At 65.6% G+C, this 18,052-nt stretch overlaps 1 protein-coding gene across 2 annotated transcripts; it reads left to right on the forward strand.

The window, feature by feature from the left end:
- The first annotated feature begins 971 nt into the window (after window positions 1–971).
- SLC6A18 (solute carrier family 6 member 18) lies at window positions 972–16,325 on the forward strand. Of its 2 annotated transcripts, none has more exons than XM_058711877.1 (12): window positions 972–1,164; window positions 5,285–5,425; window positions 6,067–6,204; window positions 6,683–6,978; window positions 8,523–8,633; window positions 9,384–9,496; window positions 10,796–10,924; window positions 12,451–12,607; window positions 13,101–13,305; window positions 13,697–13,856; window positions 15,074–15,236; window positions 16,063–16,325. In XM_058711877.1, the coding sequence occupies exons 1-12, from the start codon at window positions 1,005–1,007 to the stop codon at window positions 16,231–16,233; spliced, it is 1,944 nt and encodes a 647-aa protein (XP_058567860.1). In that variant the 5' UTR covers window positions 972–1,004; the 3' UTR covers window positions 16,234–16,325. The 2 variants fall into 2 exon arrangements, with proteins under 2 accessions (XP_058567860.1, XP_058567901.1); XM_058711918.1 differs by having other exon boundaries at window positions 974–1,164; window positions 6,797–6,978.
- Window positions 16,326–18,052: the final 1,727 nt, after the last annotated feature.

Consider the following 18,052-nt stretch of genomic DNA (forward strand, 5'->3'; position numbering starts at 1 on the left):
GGGCCCCCGGCCTGGCTGAGCCCGCCCCTCCCCCGTGCTGTGGGCGTCACACCATCCCACCCGCTGCCTGCGGTGCCGGTGGGCGCTGGGAAGCAACAGAAGCGCCTCCACCCCCGGCCCTGACCCCTGACACTCGCCCCCCTTGGGGAGTCCCTCTGGGACACGGGCGTGCAGGGGTGAGGCGGACCTTCAGCTCGTGTGCCCATCCCCGGAAGAGGGACATGTGCCACCGGCCAGGAGTTTACACTCAATCTCCGGAAAATGAACGTGGCTTAGGAGCGGACAGGACACCAGAGGCCACCTGTTCCCTCCCCGGACGTTTGTCCCCCGTCTGCACGAAGACCACGCCCTTCTGCGTGGTGAACGCACTGTCCACGGCCACCGTGAGGAGGACAGCCTGGTGGCCGTGCCCCCGATGGGCCGCCTGAGGTCACGGCCGCGTGGCGCAGGCCCGCCCCCAGGTCCCACACACGGGTGCCGCTCGCATAACCTTCTTGAGATGACGGTGCAGTGCAGAGGAGAGACGGGGCCGGGAAGGACCCTCAGGTGGCGGGCGTGTGCCGAGGTGACCGGCCAGCGTCCCACTGGGACTGGACACGGTGTCTGCCATCGGGGGAAAGCGGGCGAGGGCGCGGGGCCTGGGCTCGGCCACTGCTCACGGCGACGAGTGAGGCTGCAACCGTGTCTCAATCAGTTGACGAGAAGGGCAATGATTTTCATAAAACAACCCAACGTGCCCCGGTGCTGGGGGCCTGCAGGTCCCCGACAGGGAGCAGGACGCCGCTGCGGGCATGTTCTCGAGGTGGTGGGGCACCGGCCGGGCAGGAGCCGGGGGGCGGGGGGTGGGGGGTGGTGGGCGGAGGCCGTGGGGTCAGGGAGCAACCGCCCGAGTTAGAGCAGGAACCCGGCCCGGGTTACCAATTAACGGGCTCCGCTGGTTTTCCTTTAAATAACGCGGACGTACGTGGGGTGTGAGGGGGACCGTGAGGGAGCGAGTGGCAGGCATGGCGTGCGCCCTGGGCCCAGACCCACGCGGGGCCGGCGGCGGGCACGAGAGGCCCAGCTGGGACAACAGGCTGCAGTACCTCCTGAGTTGCATCGGCTTCGCCGTGGGCCTGGGCAACATCTGGAGGTTCCCGTACCTGTGCCAGACGTACGGGGGAGGTGAGCCGTGGGCTGGGCCTCGGGGGGGGGGGGGCATCCCGGCCCTCGAGGTCCAGTCCGAGGGCGTCTCGGCCTTACGGGACTCAGGGGTGCTTTCTGCACACCGCCCTCCCCCGAGTTCCCCTGAGGTTTGCAGGTGCGCGCTGGCCGGGCCGCCTACCGCCCGGCCTTCGCACGGCCAGACCGCCCTCATCTCTTCCCAAGTCCGAGGTGGTGTCAGGCCACCGCCCTGTCACCAAGGGCCCTCGGGAGCTGACACAGGACGTCGCCCGGGCCAGGCTGGTCCTCTTCTGGGGTCCGACCTCGGGCCCCGTCTGGTTTCGGTGCCAGGTCAACTTGCCCTCAAGCCTCCTTCTGCACCGATAAGACCCGAGGGCCCCCAACAGTCCCACGGGGCAATCTTCCCGGGTCCCCCAGGCGTCCGGTTGGCAATGTGGGGAGCGTCTCCTTCAGGGGAGATTCGTTGGCCCCCCCCAGAAGAAATGGAAATCTGCACAGGTGACCCCACGCCGCCCTTTTCTGATGGGGAGTCGTCCTTCCCGCTTTCAAGGGCACACAGTGGCCCCCCTGGCAGCGGTAGGCAGACAGTGGTCAGGCCATGGTGGGGGAATGTGGGTGGGGGTCTCCGGGAGCCGCGTGGCCGGGCCACTGTCTGGCATGGCTTCCCTGTTTATGAGGATACTGCTTCTGGAAAGTTTGTTAGTTTTGTTCTGATTACCAGAAGCTGGAAGAGACCTGTGTCCTGGAACCGCTGGCCCACGGGTGTTGGAGCGTCCATGGGGGCGGGGGCGGGAGGGCGCCTGAGAGTACAGGCTCCTTGGCACGGACCACGCAAAGCCCGGGGCGGAAGACCGGCTCGCTCCCTAGGCCCCAGTGCCGCCCCGTGCGCCGTGTCGAGCCTACACAGGCGGGAGCCCGTTGGCTCAGCGCTGCGACGTGCAGGGACCGTCCAGGGACGTACCTTCCGGAACCCTCATCGCCGCAGGCCATGCGCCGGGCTGCCTTCCCCCAGGGCTCTAGGGGGTCCTGGTGTCTAAATGCTTCCTTTAGGCCCTATTTCCAGGTGTGAAAGCTCTCGGTGAAATGTCAGGAAGTACGTTTCAAAACTCCTGCTTTTCCTGAACAAGGAACCCTCACGTGTGAGAATGCCCTATTTTGTCTCACTTTGGCCACTACTGATTATTTCGATAAGAAGATCTAAGTGATAAGCAGATAACAGATCACATTTTTATTTTGCGCGAACTCACGCTCCTGAGGGTGGATACTTTCTCTCTCATTAGTGATTGTTCAGGTCTGTAAAGGGCAACAGCGTCACAGAATTGAGCAAAACCCTTGGGGGCACCTCCACGCGATTCTCTCACACCCACCCGGCTTCTTGGTGAGCGGTCAGCGCTTCCCAGCGAAAGGGACGTGGAACCCGCTAGTGGCCTCTTCGCGCACCTGCCGGGGTCTCGGGCTTCAGCCCAGGAACCCTTCTAACCGCGTCTGTCGCAACACAAGCGGGTGGGTCATCTCGTAAGCGGTCCAGGATTTCCGCGCTGCCGCGTTCCGGACTTCCGTTTCCGGAGGCCCCATCCAGGCGACAGAACCTTGCCCGGAAAGTCGCACGGAATTAATTACTGCGGTTGGCCGTCCCGTAGGGAAAGTCGCCATGCTCCTCTCTTGCACTGGCTTCTGTATTGGCTGTTGATCTCCCACGTGACCTTGACGGCCGGGTCGTCAACGGGCACGAGACTCTCAGGGCTTCGCAGGCGTCGGGTGGGGTCTGGACTGCGGGGGGAAGGATTTCCCGCTGGCAACACCGCGTCAACCCTCCACACAGACAGCACATCACTCTCCTGTCTTCTCCTCTGTCCCCTGGCCGTTCTCTCCATCCTGATCTGCTGATTCTCAGCCGTGTGGGGCTCTGAACACACGCGCCGTCTTTTCCTCCACCTGCTGAGCACGTGGCACGGGTGCACGTCGCCTCCGGCCCCCTCACGTGGTGATGGCACTGGTGATGCACGGGGCTCTCCCAGACGCCCCGCGTGGGCACGTGAAGTGTGGTCTCAGCGGCCCCCGGAGACCGGCGGGGACGAGACGAGAAAAGTTCCCGCTTCTCTCGAGCTCGGACGGCGGACGCGTGAGGGTGTTTTTGCCACACCAACCGGTTCTCCGAGACTCAGCAGAATTTAACCCATTTCCGCCGCATCTCCCTGAACTGAGCACAGACCCCTCAGGTCGAGGGCTCGGCCCACGGCACGGCCCCCAGCTCAGGATCGGACCTCAGGTGGCGGGTCCCCTGCTGACCCACAGCTCTTACCTGACTTTGCTACAAACTCAGGGCTGCGCCCAGCCCCACGTCAGGTTCACAGAACTGAGGAGAGCAGTTCGCTACTGTTACCAGATTTTTATAAGGAAACGGAAGGCGTGCACGGGGCCAGGTGTGGGGGTGACAGAGCTCCGGGCACAGCCCCCTCCCAGCACCGCCCGTGTTCACCGGCCTGGAAGCTCTCCAAACCGCGTGGCTCGGGGTCTCGTGGACATTCCGCTCGGAGGCACAGCCCACCGAATCGCCAGCCTGGAGGTCTGGTGGGGCTCGAGTCCCACTCCTCGAAGCACATGCGTGGGTCCTCCTGGGACCGGCAGCCATCCCCCAACAGGCGCGGTTTTTACCTAAGCCGCGGTCGGCACGCTCTCTGGGTAGGGCTTACACGCCCCTCACGCACCGAGATGCCCCCTCCTAACCGCACGGTCTCTGTAATCACAGACCTGCTCTGTTTGTTCTCCCCCAAGCACGGCAGACTCAGCTGCACCAGCTTAGCTACGAAGACAAGCTCCCCTCCCCACCCCTCCCCGGCCCTGCTCCTCCTAGGTGCTCCCTGCCTGCCGGACTGACCTCAGCCAGCCCCTAAGGCCCTGTCCCCTCCCTGCCCCCGGCCCTTTCCCCTTCCCCCAGGTGCTCCCTGCCCGACTGACCTCAGCCAGCACCTGAGGCCCTGTCCCCTCCCCGCCCCTCCCCGGGTGGCCACTGAGGCCGAGTGTCCTCAGAATTGTACTTTCCTCACCCTCCACCTGTTCGCTGCTACATGGACGACCCCAGCAGGCACTGTTTTGCCCCAAACACTGGACCCTGTGCAGAAGCTTATGTGGGCTGAGGGCTCTGTAGCCATGTAGCCCCGTCCGGGGCCCCAACTCTGTGTCAAAACGTCTGATGGTGACACAAGAGAGGAGGGGGACGCCGGCAGACGATGAGGGCAAGCCCACGGCTCATGGGGGAGAGTCAGTCTCAGCCGAGCCAGGCAGACACGGGGAGCACGGTCGCTGCCCTGCACCCATTTCGGCCAGTGTGGTTCCCTGGCGTTTCTGAGGCCCGTGCATGCAGGGGGGAGGAGCGGCTGTCAGTCCCGGAGCGTCTAAGGGCCAGGGTGTCCACGGACTGCGTTTACCTGGAAGAAAATGCGGCTCCCACCGTAGCGGGACCGGGACTCCCTCCCCCCGGCAGAATGAGAGCATCTGTGAGTCCAGCGGGATTCAGGGAACCGGCATCTCCCCACAGGAGCCCCCCCAGGCGACCAGGTCGGACCTCTCGGGGCTGCGGGCTCCAGGAGAGGCCGGGCGCCTCACTCCTCAACCCCGTGGCTTTTCCGCTCCTTCTACGGCTGGCTCACCGTGAGGAAAGGCGTAGCTCCCCCAGCCACCCCAGGGGTGCTCTGCGGGGAGCCCGTGTGGGTCCCCTTGGAGGCCTCTGGAGCCCCCGCCCCACACCTCCTGGCGCCCGGACAGGGAGCAGGGGCCCCGCTCGGCCCAAGGCGTGGAGAGACAGGTCCCAGCCCGTACTCAGGCGGGACGTCACCGTGCTCCAGCGCTCCCCCAAGAGCACGGAGCAGCCCCACGTCACAGGAGGGCCCGTAACGGGGGTTCGGGGCGTCCCCGTAAGGACAAGACTGCCCTTTGTGGCGGGAAACCCTCCGCCACAGTGTCACACGGTGGGACGTGTCAAGCAGCTTCGAACGGTGGCAGAACCAGGGCCCGACGTGCGGGCCCGGGTCCCCTCTCAGGAGGCCGCGGGCACCTCTCCCCGAGCCCGAGGCCCCACCGGGCAGACAGTGACCCTCCGGCGACCACTGTGTCTTCGCAGGGGCCTTCCTCATCCCCTACCTCGTCGCCCTGGTCCTCGAGGGAATCCCACTCTTCCACATCGAGCTGGCCATCGGCCAGCACCTGCGGACAGGCAGCGTCGGGGTGTGGAAGGCCGTGTCGCCCTACCTGGGCGGAGTGGGTAGGCTGCCCCCACCCCTGCCCCCGGCCCGTAGCGGTTGGGAGGGCGGGAGACCGCGGGTCCCGCGGGAGCCCCGTGTCAGCTCGTCACGCCAGGCCACGCTTGCTGGCTTTGCACCCGCCCCGAAGATGCCCTGACGTGATGGGGACGTGACCGGGCAGGACACGGACGTGGTGGCACCCCTGTGAAGCTAGCTCCAGTCTCGGTCTGAGGTCGCCCATCCCAGGAGGCCGTTTCATTCCCCCAAAGCCCAAGCGGGGACCCGGGTGCGGGGCGCCGTGTGGGGTGAGCCCAGAGAGCGCGAGGAGGAGGCAGGCGGCAGGCTGTCCCCAGTCACGTGGGTGTGTGTCCCACAGGCGCCAAGCCCACACATCCTGGGAGCTCCCGAGTGTCCGGGGAGGCCCTGGGGTGCCTGTGAGGTGGGCGCTGCGGGGGGGGGGGGGCCGAGCGGCACCCCTGGGTCTGTGACACGACACCCCCTGCCGGGTGGCTACGGTGCCTCCTGAAGGCCTCCCCGGGAGGCCAGCGCGGCCAGAGGCAGGCCAGCGGCAGGGCGGGCAGCGGGAGGCCTTGGGGACGGCAGGGAGCAGGAGCGGGGTGTCCGGGACCCCGGCGAGGCGCTGACTGTCGCCCGTCCGCAGGGCTGGGCTGCCTCACCGTGTCCTTTCTGGTCAGCCTGTACTACAACACCGTCCTGACATGGGTGCTGTGGTATTTCCTCAACTCCTTCCAGAACCCGCTCCCCTGGGGCTCGTGCCCGCTGGACCTCAACCGCACAGGTAGTGCTGAGGGCTGGGAGGCTCAGTGCCCTGGCTCCCAGGGGCCCCGCACGGGCTCCCCGAAGCATCACATTTGAAATCCCGTTCTCACCCCACTGACTCCGACCCCTGATGGACCCGGGGCCCCCAGGGACCCCTGTACTCACAGCACAGCTTCGTGCTTGCCCGGCGACGGGAGGGTGAGTGGCTGTCACCTCGGCTCTTGCTGACTTAAGTCCAGACCTGGGCCAAGCGCTCCGTCAGGGGACACTGTCAAAGCTGTCTTCCAGTTTGCTTGCCCAGCTGTGTTAACCCCCCTTCCCTTCCTGCCTCTGCTGATACTAACTTGAGTTCGGCACGTTCTGAACAAGGCCAGCGTGGGCGGGGGGGCGGGGGGCAAGTCTGGGCCCTGAAGCTGCCCGGGTCAGCCCTCTAGGCCTCAGCTGGACACCCTGGGCAGCAGAGGGCACGGGTCTCACCTGCTGTGCCTGGTGCTCAGCCAGCAGCCCCAGGACAATTATGTACGAACTGCACTCCCGGGCGGAGGCCTGCAGAGCCCGGATCCAGGCCCGAGCCCCGTGGCCAGCCCTTGACGGGCCCTCCCGGGTTCCAGGGTTCGAGGCAGAGTGCCAGGCCAGCAGCCCGGTGAGCTACTTCTGGTACCGGCGGACGCTGAACATCACGGCCGACATCAGCGACAGCGGCTCCATCCAGTGGCGGCTGCTGGCCTGCTTGGCCGCGTCCTGGGCCGTCGTGTACGTGTGTGTCATCAGAGGCATCGAATCCACGGGGAAGGTGAGCCCCTGGGGCGGACCCCACTGCCCAGCTCCCTTCCGCTCAGCGTTTGCTGGGCGGCTCTGCTGGGAGGGTGCAGGTGTGAGGACCCTGCGCGGCTCTGCTGGGAGGGTGCAGGTGTGAGGACCCTGCGCGGCTCTGCTGGGAGGGTGCAGGTGTGAGGACCCTGCGCGGCTCTGCTGGGAGGGTGCAGGTGTGAGGACCCTGCGCAGCCCTGTGAACGTGGCAGGTGTTGCCCTTTCTCCTTTTAACCTGTTCGGGTCTCTACGAGTCAGTCGTGTTTCTTGTCGACACACCCGGTTCGGGTCTTGCTTTTTTTCCTGGGCTGGCAGTCCCTGCCCTTGTTTGGCTGTTCAGACCATCTGCGTTCGGTGCGACTCTGAATCTGGTCTCGGCCCGCCATCCTGCTTCCCGCAGGTCCCCTCCCTTCTCCGTCCCCGCTTCTCCCCATCCCCGGGTATTTCTGGTGACGCCCGTCCACGTCCTGTGCCAGCTTCTCAGCGGCGACCGTTCGGTCTCGGGGATGGATTCGGGGCTCGGCCATCAGTCCCTCTGGGAGCGATGCTGCCCACCGAGTGAGGCGGGGCCCTCGCTCCCGCTGCACTGCCTCCTCGCCTTCCCCCGACTGGCGCACGTTTCACAAACACCGCTGTGAGCAGCGGGTGCGTGGCTGGCACATTTTGTGTTCAACAGCGTACCGTCTTGTAGCGATAGTTACGTGGTTCCTGAGCAGAGAGGACCCAGGGGGCCCCGGGCCCGGGCCCACGAGCCCACCTCGGGCGTGCACCCTCTCTTCTCCGGGGGCGCGGACGGGCCCGGGGCTTCACGCATCCCCCCTCACAACGCCAGCGACGCGGCTCCCGGCACACAGCTGTGCCCTCTCACGCAGATCCCGGCGTGTGCACGTGCCTGCACACTTACTGTCGGGTGTGAGCATTGTAGTTGCTCTCACGTGAGCATCTTCGTGACTTAGAGGACCGGAACGACTGAATTAGACCAAAGCGACCGTGAGGCCCAATGAGCCACCCAGAAACTCCAAATGACCCTGCGGCAGACGCCCTAGAGAGGCACCCGGGCGGCTCCCCAGTCAGTCTGTGCTCGGGAACTTGGGGGCGGTGGGGAGGGAAGACCGTCCGTCGTCTGTGGATTCCTTCTGTGTGGACCCCTGACCACACCTGACGGGGCCCTGGTCCTAGGCTGGGGAAAGGGGTGCGGGTGGGTGTGTGGTCCCTGCGAAGTGGCCACTTGTGGGCACCGGGGGGGGGGGAGGAGGGAGGCCCACCTGCCCCATGGGGACCGTGCCCACCCACAGACACAAGGGCGTATGTGAACCCACGTGTGACCATCCCCGTGAGCCCCCAACCCTCAGAGACTGACTGGGGCCCACACCCCCAGGCCCCGGGCTGCTGGCCGCCTCCCCCCAGTCCGAATCCCGGATGAGAGACGGGAGCCTGGCCACTGAGGCGTTCACGTCACGTCTGCCTCTTAAAGGTTTTGTACCGAACAGATACCATTGCAAAGTCTAACGGTTTTTTTCTCTTAAGGCAATTTATTTCACAGCCCTGTTCCCTTACCTGGTCCTGACAATCTTCCTTATCAGAGGACTCAGCCTGCCCGGGGCGGTCGAAGGGTTAACGTACCTGTTCACGCCAGATGTAAGTTGGTCTGAACTGAAGTCTGGGCTCCTGGAAACACCTGAGTCAGAGCCAGAGCCCAGCCCAGCTCACTCCATCCCCTGGCCATGTGCATGGCCATGAGCCACAGGCCAGGGCACCCGGGGCCGTGTGGGGGTGAGGGCGGGGGGGATGCTATGGGGTCTCAGGGAGGAGGGTAGGGTCAGAGTGCAGGGAGCAGACGGAGGGCTTGGTTCGTGACACGTGGACTTTGGTGCCTGAGGGACGTTGCGGGCGGGGTTCAGAGGAGAAGCCGGCCGGGGCCCCGGACGTCCCGCCCCTAGTGCCCAGACCCCCCACCTCCAAGGGCTTCTCCCGCTGCGTGCACCCCGCCAGGTGAAGGGCCGCAGCCCGCACCCTCCTGGACCACCCCACGCTCTGTGGGCCCCCGGCGTCCCCTGGGAGTTTCCGGGGGCTGCACAGGGCGTGGGCTCGGCCTGCCCGTCCCGTCCCCCGCAGCAGCAACACCAGGGAGCGCGTGCACGTGGAGCTGCCGGGGCCCTTCAGTCGCTCAGAGCCCCCACGTCTTCGAGGAGCAGAGGAAGCAGGCGTCTTGTCACTGGGACCTCAGCCCTGAGAGGCCTGTCGGCCGCGTTCTCAGAGCCCGTGCGTCCCACGCAGATGGGAGCCGTGGCTTTATTTAACATGTCCCGCTTGGGACCATCCGGGGCTGTGGGCTCCCCGCTCAGTGTGGCCTGTCTGCTGCACGACGGGGCCCCCCTGTCTTTCCAGGTGCGGATTCTCCAGAGCCCCCGCGTGTGGCTGGACGCAGCCACACAGATATTCTTTTCCCTGTCCCTGGCCTTTGGAGGACACATCGCTTTTGCGAGTTACAACCCGCCCAGGTAGGGGCCGGACTCAGGGCGGGTTCCGGGCCTCCTGTCCCCAAGCTCCTGGGAGCAGCACAGAGCGCCCGCGTCGGGACACCCTGCGCAGGGGGAGGGTGAACTGCTGTGAACCTGTGATAAGAAGGGACTCGTGGGGATTCTACCAGTCACTCAGCCATCCCCTGAGGGCTGGGGGTTAGGGCCCCTACGGCAGCTTCTGGCGTGTTCCGGAGGAAGAGTGCCGGATAATCAATCCCAGGAACAAGGCTGACGCCAACGGGACCATGTATGTGTGCCAGGCACAAGGCCAGAAAAGCAGAAATCCAGTGTGTGTCAGCCTCCCTGGTCACTGCTCACTCTCCCACCTCGTGGGGGAGACCCGAGCTGCTCGGTCACTAACGCACCATCCGCCGCGTCGTAAACCAGGCCACCTCCACACGAACATGGTTCTACGCGGTGGTCAGAACCTCTCCCCTCAGAGGCGCAGGGGTGGGGATGCGGGTGGTGGGCCTGGGTGCTTCGCACGACTGCCCCTGACAAGTGACCGCCCAGCCTGCTCCAAAGGGCTCGGGTGCTCTCTCGCGAGGAGACCATCTCAGCAAGGCTGCTCCATGGTGCCCTGTGTCATCCTCGGCGACCTGTGCCCAGGCCTTGGGGGCAGGGTGGGGGCCGAGGGCTTTAGCCAATCCACAGCCCTGAGCTGGGGTGGGTGCGTGGCGGGGAGGCTTTTGGGGAGGGGGTTAGCAGGGAGGGGGTCAGCGGGGAGGTGTGGTCAGGGAGGGGTCAGTGGGGAAGGGGTCAGCAGGGAGGAGTCAGCAGGGAGGTGTGGTCAGGGAGGGGGTCAGTGGGGAAGGGGTCAGCAGGGAGGGGTCAGTGGGGAAGGCTCAGTGGAAGGGATCAGCAGGGAGGTATGGTCAGGAGGAGTCAGCAGGGAGGTGTGGGCAGGGAAGGGGTCAGCAGGGAGGGGTCAGTGGGAGGGGTCAACAGGGAGGTGTGGTCAGGGAGGGGGTCAGTGGGGAAGGGTCAGTGGGGAGGGTCTCAGCGGGGAGGTGTGGTCGGGGGGGGGTCCGTGGGAGGGATTAGCAGGGAGGTGTGGTCAGGGAGGGGTCAGTGAGGAAGGGTCAATGGGAGGGGGTCAGCGGGGGGTGTGGTCAGGGAGGGGGTCAGCAGGGAGGGTTCTGAGCCAGTCCGGAGACCGTCGGGACAGCACCGGCACTCAGGGCCGCAGGCATACCAGCTCCGTGTGCGGGGGGGGCTTGGGGGTGTGTGTGCGTAGTGGCCCGGAGCACAGTGGCACAATGTGCCTGTGTCCGCCAGGAACAACTGTGAGAAGGACGCAGTGATCATCTCCCTGGTCAACAGCCTGACCTCCCTCTACGCGTCCATTGCTATGTTTTCCGTTCTGGGATTCAAGGCGGCCAACGACCATGGGCGTTGCCTGGACAGGTGAGCACAGTGTCCGTGGTGGCTCTGGGGGTGAGTTGTCCGTGGAGCACAGGGCCCCGCACAACCACCCTTATATCCCTAGGGAGTGAGGTGGAGCGTCCCCAGAAGCCCGCGTCCACCCGCAGCCTGGAACGTGACCTGATGCGGACATGGGGTCTTTGGCAGATGTGGGTTAAGATGAGGTCATGCTGAGTGAGGACCTGACCCAGTGAGCGGGCTCCTCATGAGAGACAGGCAGGGGCATGCATGTGTGCACACACGTGTGAACACGCACGCACACGCAGGAGGCCATGTGATGAGAGAGACAGGGGTTGGAGGGACGCCTGGGGCACCAGGGGCTGGAAGAGGCGGGAAGGACCCTCCCCTGGAGCCTCAGGACGTGGCGCAGCCCTGCCCACACCCCTACCTGGGACTTCCAGCCTCAGAGCTGCGGGAGGGTGAATGTTGCTTCGAGGCTGTCTGTGGCCATTTGCCACAACAGCCCAGGCCATGGAGGCGGTCAGGATGGCCTCACATTTGGAGCTACTGCATCGACGGCCCAGCTGCGCTAAGACGGCTGATTGTAGCTTGCAGACGGCGGTGGCTCGCCCGCCAGAACCCAGAGGGGAGCAGAGGCACACCCCGTACCAGCTGCCAAGCGCCCACAGCGCCCGCAGTGGCCCCATGACCAGGCCCCTGTCCACAGCGCCACCTGTTCTGACCACGCTTGGGCCACGCCGAGGGCGGAGGGGGAGACAGAGCAGCTGCGCCACGGGCAGCCTGAGCTTGGGCACAGCGGGGCGCGTGCACCCTGCGGAGTGTTCCAGAGGCCGCAGCGCCCACACGGTGAACAGCGTGACCCCCAGTGGGGGCCGGGGGGGGGGGGTCGGTACTTCCAGCTGTTTCCACGGAGCACCGTGAACAAGTGTCGGCCCGTGGACACTGCCCAGGGTGGCGGCAGTGACTCCGGCAGGGCTGACGAGGCTCCCCTGTGCGCCCCGGCTCGGCCGCCTGGCACGTGGGACACCAGACAGCACTCGAGCGCCGCACTCGGGGCACATTTTAAATAGCAAATCACCGGCAAAGAGCACAAAAGCGCGATCACGACGGCACTGAGCGGACTGTGAAGGTGTTCGCGGAAGGCAGGGCGTCGGTGCAACTCTGGGCCCGGCCACTGCCAACCCCAGGAGCAGCACCGGTCCTAACGTCAGGGTCGCGGACGCACACAGCAAGTGGGCAGATCGAAACGCCCGGGGACGCCCACTGGCCTGTGCGTGAGCCGCCAGCCTTGAAGACCGGGAGCGTCTGACGGAGGCAGCAGGCGGCCGGAAAGCAGGGGCCCCGGTTCTTCCTGAAACACTTCCAGGGCGCCGCCCCGGGGCCCAGGTCAAGGAGGCCAGGGTGCTGCCACCACCCCACTGTGGCCCTCGGGGAGCGTCCCCGCAGGCCCGGTCCCTCAGCAGCCCCCTGCGAGTGCTGCTGTCCTCCCGGGTGCTTCCGGGGTGCAGGGTGCGCAGCCCAGCGTGCGCCGGCCTGTGTCTCTGCAGAAACATCCTCCGGCTCATCAACGCGTTCGAGCTCCCGGACCAGAGCATCGACAGGGACGACTATGCTGCCGCCCTAACGCACCTGAACGCCACCCAGCCAGAGAGGGTGGCCCGGCTCGGCCTGGAGACCTGCCGCCTGGAAGACTTTCTGGACAAGGTACCTGAGGGGCCGCAAGCCTTCTCCACAGGCCTGGCCCAGACCGGCCTGCGGGCTGTGGCTAAAGGACGCTGGGCCGACCCCGTGCGTCAGCCAGGCTTGGCTTCCGGAGCGCCTGTGGCCTCAGATGCAGTGTGTCTGGCGGGGGCAGCAGGCTGGGGTGGGCCGGCCCGGGACATCGGCTGCTGCTGGTGCACAGAGCCCAGGTCACGCGGGTGGGGCAGCAGGCTGGGGTGGGCCATCAGAAGGCGGGTTCTCGGGGCAGCTGACGGGCACCTGAGCCCGACGTCCCGGGGCCCGCGGTCACCCGCTGGCTGCGAGGTGTTAAAGGGAAAGAGGTTCTGTCCCCTCAGGGGCACAGCTGTGGCTGGTCCTGAGGCCAGAAAGGGTGGGGCCGCTGCTTTCCCCTTGGCGGGGGGGGGGGGGGGGGGGGGGGAGGGGGTCGGTCACCACGGTGTGTCACCTGGGGCTTGCTGGCGCACGTGCATTGCAGAGCGCCTCCGGCACGGGGCTGGCCTTCATCATCTTCACGGAAGCCATCCTCCACATGCCGGGGGCCCCCGGCTGGGCCGTGCTCTTCTTTGGGATGTTGTTCACCTTGGGCCTGTCGTCCATGTTCGGGAACATGGAGAGCATCATCACGCCACTCCTGGATATGGGGGTCACGCACAGATTCATCCCCAAGGAGGTCCTGACTGGTGAGTGGACGGGCCCATCCCCCGTCCTCCCACCCGCCGTCCCGATACCCTTCGTCCACGAAGGCTCTGGGGCTGTGGCCCGGTCCCCGGGGAAGGCTGGGTCTGGCTCGTCACCCCTCGGGGCCGGTCTCAGTGGCTCTCTCCCTGACCCAACAGCCCACGAGGGCCAGCACAGGAGAGCAGGGGGTCGGGCAGGCGCAGACCGACCCCCCCCACACCGACCGGCCCCAGCACTGCTCACCGACGCCAAGCCGCCATCCCGTGCCCTCCTGTCTCTGGCCACGGCGCAGGGAGGTGGCGGGAGGAGCGGACGAGGAGAGGGGGCGCACGGGCCGGGGCGGGGGCCGCGGAGGCCGAGTGCCGCTCAGACCAGGGGGCCCCGTTCCCCCAGGGCTGGCCTGCCTGGTCTGCTTCCTCTCGGCGATCTGCTTCACGCTGCGGTCGGGAAACTACTGGCTGGAGATTTTCGACAACTATGCTGCGCCTCTGAACCTCATGGTCTTTGCGTTCTTTGAAGTGGTCGGGGTGGCTTACATTTATGGGGTGCAGCGGTGAGTGAGCCGCCCCTCGGGGCCCCGCCCTCTGCTCCCTGCGCCCCTGAGGGTACGGCGTCCGGGCATCCAGCAGCTGGTCTCCCGGGCAGCACAGGACGGGGCGGGACCGCCTGAGCCTCTCCCCAAAACAAACGGGGCGGCTCCCAGAGCTCCCAAGAAGCGCCCTGGGGGCCCTGCTCCCCCTGGCTGCGCGGCCTTCAACCTTCTGCTGGGGGGGGGGGCGGTGGTGGTGGCAAGATGGCTGGTCTGCAACCAGGCAGGGCAGGTTGCTAAGGTCCAAGGACAAGTGGACACTGAGGCAGTAGCAGGGCCGCACGGCCCTGCCCCCAACCCAGAGGCCTCTGAGAACGCCCCTCTCGGTCCTGCCCATCCTGCCCGCGTTGGCCCACTGCACACCTGCACTCACACCTGTCACACTTGTCCCCACATCCGTTTCCATCTGTCCCACTTGGACTCACACCTGTCCCACTTGTGCTCACACTTGTACTCACACCTGTCAGTCTCACCTGTCACACACCTGCTGCCCCAACCATAGCCCTGCTCAGATGGTCCCAGCAGTTGTGACCTCTGTCCTTGTTCCTCAAGGGGTCCCGGGAGGCCCTGCATGCCAGGGCCTTCATCGCTGCTCTGTGGGTACAGGGGCCAGAGGTCTCGTCCCAAGGAGGGACTCTGGCCACCTAGAGAGGCAGGAGCGGGGCTGGCCCACAACGTGGGGAGACATAGTGAGCCCTGGGTACAACCAGCCGTGGGGTCTCAGGAGACACTGGGGGACCGCCACACGTCCTGGGTCCTCGACCCCGCAGGCCCTGACGGGCACTAGGTCTGGCGTCTCCTGCCCTCCCACGGCCGGGGCCCGTCGGGGCTCCACTGCCCACACCGTCTCTCGGCAGCTGGAGCCTCCCTCAGGGGGAGCTCCACGGGGCCTGCCCGGGGCAACTTACTAGGGCCCGGGCTGGCCTCCTCCTTGGGGTTGGCAGAGGCTGGGAGGCCCCAGGAGGCCCGCCTGTCCAGCCCTCTCCCCCGGCTGGTCGACCTGATTGCTCGGACCTTTTCCACGCAGGCCTGGGGGGGTGGGGTGAGTCCCCGTCAGGACCCGAGAGTGCTGCCCCAGCTGGCGGTGGCTCAGAAAGTTCAGCGCGGAGGTGGGGGACGGCCCCGTGGGCCACATCTCAGTGGCCCTGTGAGTGAGCCCGAGCCCGGTGTCCCTGTGGCAGGTTCAGCGATGACATAGAGAGCATGACGGGGAGGCGGCCCGGCCTCTACTGGCAGGTGACCTGGAAGGTTGTCAGCCCGCTGCTACTGCTCACGATCTTTGTGGCCTACGTTGCCACCCTGGCCCGGACGCCACTCAGCTACAAGGCCTGGGACACCCAATATGTACGTCCTCCGGGGGGCCTGGCCTGGCCCTTCCCCGGTGCTGCCCTACGTGGCCCTGTGGGCCGCCTTTGCCGAGACCCTAGGCCGCCGGAACTCCAGCGTCCCACGGGGCGTCAGAGCTGACTCTGGCAGGGGCCGTGGGCCCCGGTCAGTGGTGGGGGGACCAGAGCAACCCTCAGATCCTGGAGCGGCTCACGCAGGCACGTGGCCTTGAGCCACCCCTCGCACACACCTTGGGGCTGGCCCACGGATGTCCACTCCTGGTCCGAGTTGAAGGAAGGCGTGCAGGATGAGTGTCACTGAGCTGCCACCAAGCCGCGTGACAACAGGAGCATAGGTCACTCCCTGGGGCCAGCCCTTGTCCCCCGGGCTGCACTCGGAGCTGTGACGCCCTGACCGGCCACCACCTCTGGCCCCTCAAAACTTCGTCTGTGCTGCAGTGTCTTCTCCCCAGTGTGACATTGCCAGACACTGCAGAAGGAGCAGTGGCACATTTCTCAAGAATTTTCACGAATTTTGCCCTATCAGATTCACATACTAGTGTCTCACGCTGGCCTCAAAAGTGGTGCCTAAAGTCAGGTGGGCGGTGTTGCCCCACCTTACAGAGAAGGGAGCGGGGGGCACAGGGTCCGCCCATGTCCAGCAGGTCAGGCTGGAGCAGCCCCTCAGGCCGGTGGGAGGCTCTCTGCAGGGCACAGTGTCCCGAACCCCAGACCCCCAATCCCCACAAGGCTTCAGGGCCCCATACCGCCCCCCCTCCCCTGGAGAAGAGGCAGGGTGAGGCCGCCCCACACCACTCAGTCACCGTGGCCGCGTGTCCCTCTAGGTGTGGTTCCCGTCGCGGCAGGAGAAGTCCTACCCGGGCTGGGTGCAGGCCGCCTGTGTCCTCCTGTGCTTCCTGCCTATACTGTGGGTCCCGGCCGTGGCACTGGCCCAGCTGCTCACTGCACACAGACGGAAGAAGGACACCGGGCGGGACAGGTGCCCGAAGCTGTAGGGTGGAGGGGCCTGCTGAGGGCTGGGCAGGGGGTGGCCGGGAGGGCCAGCCCGTGTGCCACGTGCTCACATTACACCTGCCCCGATCCTGAGGCCTGTGGTTGCTGCTTCCCAACACCGTCGCGCTCCCCAGGCCCTGCTCCGGGTACAGCCTGCCTCCATCCCCATGGTCCACACTGTCCTCCAAATGGGAGAGAGCCTGGTGTCCAGCTCCTGGGGCCCTGCCACCTGGGTGGCCAGACGCTGAGCCCAACAGGTGCATCCACGGGCAGAAGGACGGGCGGGGGGGGGGGGTGCTGTGCAGACATCTCAGGGCCTGTGCAGCCGAGGGCCTGGCACCGTAAGAGTTGAAGGAGCCTGAAGGGTGACCTCCAAGGAAAAGTGGAGGCTGTCCCCATGGTGAGCTTGAAGCGAAGCCTTCGCCCACAGAAGCCCCTTTCCGTGCCTGGAGCACTCGGGTCGTGCATGGGCAGAGTCTGCTATGACCCACGTGCGGGGAGCCCTTGCAGAGCGATGGCCCAGCCACTCCCATCCCAGGATGGGTCCTCCCTGCGTGAGCACAGGCAAGGGCTGGGGTCCGGCTGGAGCCACAGCCAGGGCCAGCGAGTGCTGGCCGCTCTCCCGACCTTCTTTCTGAGAAACACTACCCTTTGTTCTCTAAACACTTTCTCAGAGACTCGAATATGTGTTAAGAAGGAACAGAAACAGGTTCCTACTGTTTCCAGAGGACAGTGGCACCACTCACTGCACACCACGCCTCCTGCAGCCTCCGTGCAGGGGCGCCTCCTCATTTCTCGGCTCCAGCATGCTCCACCGGCCCTCCCATGCACCCCTTCCTCCAACCCCTTCCTTCCATCCATCCATCCATTTCCTCCCTCCCTCCCCCATCTCTGTCCTTCCATTCTTATTTTTTTTAATATTTATTTGTTTATTTTTGAGAGAGAGAGTGAGAGCAGGGGAGGGGCAGAGAGGGAGGGAGAGAATCTCAAGCGGGCTCCTCGCTCAGCATGGAACCCAACACAGAGTTGGAGGAAGGGGTGCACAGGAGGGCACAGGACCCTGGGATTAAGACCTGAGCTGAGATCAAGAATCAGATGTCTAACCAACTGAGCCACCCGGGTCCTTCCTCCCTCCATTCTTCTATCCATCCAATTCCTCCCTCACTCCCTCCATCCATTTCCTTCCTCTCCTCCTCCTCCCTCTCTCTCTCCTCTGACAACACTGTGAACCAGGCATCAGATCTAAGGAGGTGGGCCCTGACACACAGGCCTGCTGTGTGACTTTGCCACAGGAGACCACGGATGGCCTTCCTGTTGCTGGGCAGGACAAGCGCTGTCCGGGGTGCTGAAAAGTCCCGGCCGACAAAGTCTCTTGGAGGGTCACAGGGGGCCCTGTCCAGGACGCCTGTCGCGGCTGCTCTTGCCCCCTCCCCCACTCCCAAGTGGAGCTGAGTATTACAAAGGATTTAACTCAAGAGTGCCCCCCCCGAAATGTGCCCCAAGTCCCACGGGTAGCTCTGCGCCTTGGCCCCCATGCTGCAATCCTGGGCTCGTGGCCCCTTCCTGCCTTGACAAGCCAGTGAGGTCAGCGAATCTTTTCCCCCCACATTTCTCCATCCTCCTTTCACCCTGTGATCACCCTGGGTGCACCTGGGTAATTCAGGATGATCTCCCCATCTTGAGGTCAACTGATAAGCTACCTAATCCCACCTGCACACATAATTCCCCTTTGCCATGTCACACAACACTTGCAGGTTCTGGGGTTAGGAAGCAGGTGCCCTTGGGGGGTCACTACTCCACCTCCTACAGTGCCTGGGCAAT

This window comes from Neofelis nebulosa, chromosome 1 (assembly GCF_028018385.1).
Source record: "Neofelis nebulosa isolate mNeoNeb1 chromosome 1, mNeoNeb1.pri, whole genome shotgun sequence".
NCBI classification, from domain to species: domain Eukaryota; kingdom Metazoa; phylum Chordata; class Mammalia; order Carnivora; family Felidae; genus Neofelis; species Neofelis nebulosa.